At 46.8% G+C, this 5,834-nt stretch overlaps 1 protein-coding gene across 1 annotated transcript; it reads left to right on the top strand.

Annotated features, from left to right (window-relative positions):
- The first annotated feature begins 569 nt into the window (after positions 1 to 569).
- Positions 570 to 1,944, top strand: LOC105047523 (allene oxide cyclase, chloroplastic). Its single transcript, XM_010926468.4, is given in 4 exon segments — positions 570 to 837; positions 840 to 1,067; positions 1,163 to 1,284; positions 1,381 to 1,944. Coding segments are annotated over 4 exon segments (1,005 nt in total). The 5' UTR covers positions 570 to 584; the 3' UTR covers positions 1,783 to 1,944.
- Positions 1,945 to 5,834: the final 3,890 nt, after the last annotated feature.

The raw sequence follows: 5,834 nt of genomic DNA, 5'->3' as shown, positions 1-5,834 counted from the left end.
AAAAAAGCATATTAGGTCAATAAGGCGATCGATGTCTTTTCACCAGCATACTTGAAAGAGTGAAAGAATCAAACTCCTCTTTGCTTCTCATGTAACAGGGACCGCTTAGAGAGAGAGAGCGGGGGGAAAAAAAAGGAATTGAAGGCCAGGTTCAATGGAACTAGGATTGTATGTATGGGTTCCCATGTTATCCTTTGCGGTGTGCATGATGTGCCGTACAGAATGGATAGCCCACAAAAAATTCAATACAATTGCAATAGGCGGCTAGCAATAAATGCACTCCATGTGTATGCCTATTTATGTACTGTTTGCTGGTCATCCATTCTGTGATGGACAACTAGTAGAATGGACGGTCAATACGACATACTGCATCTTTCAGGCACACCAGAGGATCCACGTAAATATTACTAGGAAGAATTTATAAGACGGCGCGCTGCTCCCGCCACCAGCCCCCGGTAGCGCACCGCATCTCTGCCCGTTTTGGGTTAAATCATTAGCACCAAACAACGGTTGATTTTTTTTTTTCGCGATGCCGCCCATTGGACCGTGCTTCATACGGATCGCAAAGCACTGCGAACATATCTATGCAGATCCCATCCAACGGTGGATTCGCGCGAGGTGAATTATTCTTCCGAGCGAAAGGTACAACCCAGGCCCAGTCCCTCCGTGCTCCGGTGCCAAAAGTAGACCCGCTTCTGCCTTGTGTTCTCCCCTCGTCCTTGACTAGATTCCACACCGCTTATTCCAGATCTGTTCTACTTGTGCCCCGCGAGTTCTGTGACCTCGCCTCACCTTTTATACAAGATCTCTCTCTTTTGCTTTCCACCCTGGAATCAGCGTCCTCCCATCCTCCATGGCCTCCCTCAGAGCTCCTTCTCTCTCCCTCAACATCCCAACCTCTGGCAAAACCCTCTCTCCCCTCCCACAAACCAGATCTCTAAGATCTCTCCGCTTGTCCATCCCGAAATCCAACAGACCCCCAAAACTAACCGCTATCCCCCGCCGTCATAGCATCACCGCCTCCTTCTTCTCTAACAAAGAGGACACAACTTCCTATTCGCGATCAAGTACTCCTCTATTCCCACCTTATTCCATTGTGTATAATTTGATCCTCTGTTTTGCCTGGCCACTAGTACTAACTTCTTTCTCTAATAATCCTCAGCTAAGGTTCAGGAGCTGTACGTGTACGAAATCAACGAAAGGGACCGCAACAGCCCGGCCTACCTCAGCTTGAGCCAGAAGGAAGTCAATTCCCTCGGCGATCTCGTCCCCTTCAGCAACAAGGCAAGTTTATACCTGATTCATTCCCATCTATTCCCCCAGTTTTTTCTCTATGAATCACCTAAAATACCAACCAAACATTCCTCTCTTTGGTTCCAGGTTTACCACGGTAATTTGGAGAAGAGGCTGGGGATAACGGCGGGGATCTGCATCCTGATCCAGCACGTCCCGGAACGTAACGGGGACCGATACGAGGCGATATATAGCTTCTATTTTGGGGACTACGGGCACATATCGGTCCAGGGAGGGTATCTGACCTACGAAGACACGTACTTGTCCATCACGGGCGGATCGGGGGTTTTCACTGGGGTTTACGGCAAGGTTAAGCTCCACCAGATCGTATTCCCGTTCAAGTTATTCTATACTTTTTATCTCGAGGGGATACCGGATATTCCCAAAGAGCTTCTCGGGAAGCCGGTGCCGCCGTCGCCGGCCGTCGAGCCCACGCCCGCTGCCCAGGCCGCGGAGCCCCACGCGGCCGTCAAGAATTACACCAATTAGTTAGTGGCTGGATGGCATGTCACGCTTCTTAGCAGTCTTGTTAGATACCGGAAGGGTTGGTTATAATGTTTTGTCTGATGTTATTCTTATCCATCCGGCTGGTGAATCAGTGTAGTTTTTGGATTATTATAGAGCGTTTCTAAGAAATCTTCTTTGATTCCACCTTCTCTTGGTGCATGTCTATTCTTGTTTCATGAATGCTGCTACGGATCTTCTGTGTTGAGTTGTTACTAATCAATGTTTTTTTTTGGCATTTTTCGTATTTTTCATGTTCCCTGTGGAGTACGTATTCTTTTGCTAGTACAATTTATAATTACTGTGCGATTGCTCGGTGGTATCTGAGTATTTCATGCCTACTTATCACAAGCATACAGCTTGCATTAAAAAAGAGATAATGAGAAACTCTTTGTCGCATCTCGGTACAGGATTCTATGGTGCGTGAAGCACTGGCACTGGAAAGGGTGATGGGAACCAACTACCAAGAGCTGGTTTGCCAATTCCAGAGCACGTGTGATGTACGAAAAGAGGACTAGGAAACGACAAATCCAAATGTTGGTAGTTGAGATCCAGCACGGGTACACCTAAAAATTGAATATAGAACGCATAAGAAGCGGAGAATTATTAATGGTTTAGTTAACACCTCGATTTAAGTATTTTTTATCCTCTGACATTATAGCTAACAATTGTTGTTATATTAGGTCATGCTTGAGGCTAGAAAACGATTGCTCGACTCTAGAGACAGCGAGACGATATTAAACAAATGGAACCCATTAATTTTATTTCAATAATAAATCATAGCTTTAGAAATTCACTGTTTTAACAAAATAACTTCATAGCTGCTTTCATAAGAAGGAAAAATTATTGCATGCATTATATGCACTACCATTAGTGCATACCGTCAATAGCCATGGTATATTATTGTGGGTCAATCATTGAGACAAATAACTTGTGCTCGCATATCTCGATAATTGAATGCAATAATTTCTACGTAAGGGAAGGTGCTCAATGTTTACTGGGAGTGCATTATGGGAATTCAGTGCCGGAAAGCCCCAAGCAAGTGCACACTTTACAAAATCTGAGAACTAGATGGAAGAATTAATCATCACCGGGAGATGACAGATTGGTGTACCTACCAAGCCTGACCATGTAGCAAAGTAATAAACACACCTTGCACGTGAGTAATTTGCCATTTCTTTGTGAAGCAGCAAACTAGGGGATTTGAAAGGGCCCTGGGCGGCGCGACCAACAGATCTTTCCTTCACATAAGAGAGCAGATGGTTGATGCCTTTTGTTCTTAAGAAGGGAAGTCCATTGAAGGTCAAATTTGGGCGATGATAGCTCCGTTGGCGCAGGAATAATTCATCGAACTCGAACTACATGCAGGCGCCCACTAGTTTGGGCCACGGAGTTCATTGCGTGTGCTCATGCCCACCACCTGTTTGGCTCGAGCTCGATTAGAATGACCATGGGAAAAGTATGGCCACCGGTGATCTAGTCTAGAAAGGATTTGGATCTTAATAAAATCTGAAACGGGCCGTAGACTATTTCTTTTCTCGTAAAAAAAGGGCTTGGATTACCGCGCAAAGAAAAGAGGAGGGAGGTGCTTGGATCCACCTCCAAATTGTGCGTCATGGGCACAAAAATTCGCTTCACTCATTGTTATCGGCATGCATGACTTAAAAAAGAGTATAAAAAACCTAAGAATAACATACATCAACTTGTTGCTCACATCAAAGAGTAGCACTAATCACTCGAAGCATGGGATAGATGTTGTTCCCACTGTTCTCATCAGAAGGTAACATTAAAAGATGATATATCTTTCTGAAAGAGGCAGACAAATGAAAATAAATATTAAAAAATTAAAATTCTAAGAGAGCTAGCTCTTATCTAAGCCATTCTATTTTTCATTTCGTGAAACATAAAGCACACAAAAGTATAATTGGACATGATGGCTTATACAATGTAGATGAGTACCCCAATTTGTATTTGTACCATTCAATCATCCATGGTTGATTGATGACTGCATGATGATAGGTGCTGATAGCAAAGAGGATCCAAAATCACATAGCAATGCCTGGATGAGGAGAGCTTGACTTCTAGAAGACCTTTCAAAGTCCATAGTAGAACAAGCACACGTACTTTGCACTTGATAAACAAATTAACACTCAATTTTCTACGTAACCATCATCTTACGTTTAGCCCTTTGTACTTACGCACACGTCCAATATTTTGCACATAATTAGTGTTACGGCCAATCTCCCCATCGCTCGATCGTCGGTATCGCACACCTGCAAAAAAAATTCTCATTGACCGAAGATGCCTCCGGTGGAGACCCTCCGACGGTCAAGTCAGAGAGAAGACTAAGCAACAGTGAAAAATCAGGGGCTCAGCAGGAGAGAGAAAGAGCTCAAGAGCTTAAAGGCGCTTCAGAGAGCTTGAGGAAGCCTGCTCAAAACTTACCAAGACTGTCGCCTTACCCTATTTTATAGTAGAACGCGGTATGGTCCCGCCATTAATGGTGCAGACAACTGGAGAGTTGTCAAATCATCGGAGGTTGTCAAATCACTGGAATTAATCCATGTCCTTCGCAGGACAATGTCCCAGGATGGCCATACCGCATGTCCTTGACAAGACAATTGCCCATAGCGGTTGTATGGTGTTTGGACGGGCTGGCCGATTATATGTCGGCATCCGACTGTCGGGACGTCGGATGATGACTCGAGAATACCGTCGGCTGATCTGGTGCCTTGTGAAAGTCGGACGTCAACTGCCACCCCCGACAGTGAGTCGGTGATATGGGTTCGGCCGCTCGATCGGTCGGAAACAGTATGGGTCTGTTCGGTCGACATACCTTCGATCGGATATTGTCGACAGCCATCGTCGGTAGTCATCGTCGGAGTCATCGTCGGAGTCGTTCGGTAGAGTCGGGCGTCGGTCGGACCGGTCCGAAGGTAAGTCGGCGTACAGGGGTCAGTCGGCATATCCCAACAATTGCCCCCCCCACTCCTGAGTCGGATGTCATGTTGGCCAGCGTTTCCACATGGACGACGGCTTCGGGCGAAAGGAGTGATTTTCCATCACGTCATGCTCCGACTCTGACGACCGTACCAACGAACGATCCGGTGTCAGACGTTCCATTGGGAATGCGAACCGCCGTCTCCTTGGGAACACGAACCGTTGTCTCCTTGGGAATGCGAACCACCGTCGGTTAATGAATCCCGAGATGCGATTTTTCCGCCACGTGTCAGGGGGCTATTGGGTCGGAACCGTTCATGCGGATGGAGGCGACGTGGCTCGATCTGGGGGCAGGTGCATCGAACCGTCGGACCAAGGAAGGGCCCAGGCACTGCCATGTGTCGGCATCCGAAAAACCTTCGTTCGGTGCGCTTTCATCTCGATCGTTGAAGGGCCTTATATATATGCGGCCACTTACATCCAAAACTTCACTTTTTGCTACAAATCTTTTTCTGATGCTGAGGCTCTATCGAATTGTCCCCCAGTTCCAGGTAGTTGTTTCCGTGCTCACCCTTTGAAAGCTCTTCTCGAAGTTTTGCCTGTTCTTGTCTTCTTACGTCCTTTCTCCTTTGTCATTTTCTTTTTGTTCTCCTTTCTGGGGCTAGCATTATGGCTAGAACCTCTCCTCGAGGAATCAGTCGGAGAACCCGACCGATGATTCCCGATCGACCCTAGAGGTGGAGGTTTCTTCACTTCGGGGGCAAACATCGAACGGCTCAGGGAGCAGTACAGTATCCCGGAGCAGTTCGAACTCTTCGCCCCTGGGGTTGAGGGTCGGGTTAACAACCTGCCTTCGAGCCAGGTGGCCTTTTATGTCGAGGACCTTCGGACAGGTCTTCGCTTCCTGATTTCGGAGTTCGTCCAAAAAATTCTGGATTATTACGGGCTTTGCCCGGCGCAACTGGCGCCGAACTCAGTCTGGTTGATAATCAATTTTGCTTTGTTGTGTCGGCTTTTGTCGACCTTTCCCTGCATTTCTCTCTTCCAGACGTTCTTTGTCCTCCGACCCCATCCGAAAGCCCGAGGGTGGTGGTTCT

Source organism: Elaeis guineensis, chromosome 6, assembly GCF_000442705.2.
Source record: "Elaeis guineensis isolate ETL-2024a chromosome 6, EG11, whole genome shotgun sequence".
NCBI classification, from domain to species: Eukaryota; Viridiplantae; Streptophyta; class Magnoliopsida; order Arecales; family Arecaceae; genus Elaeis; species Elaeis guineensis.
This window is presented reverse-complemented; position numbering and strand designations above follow the sequence as displayed.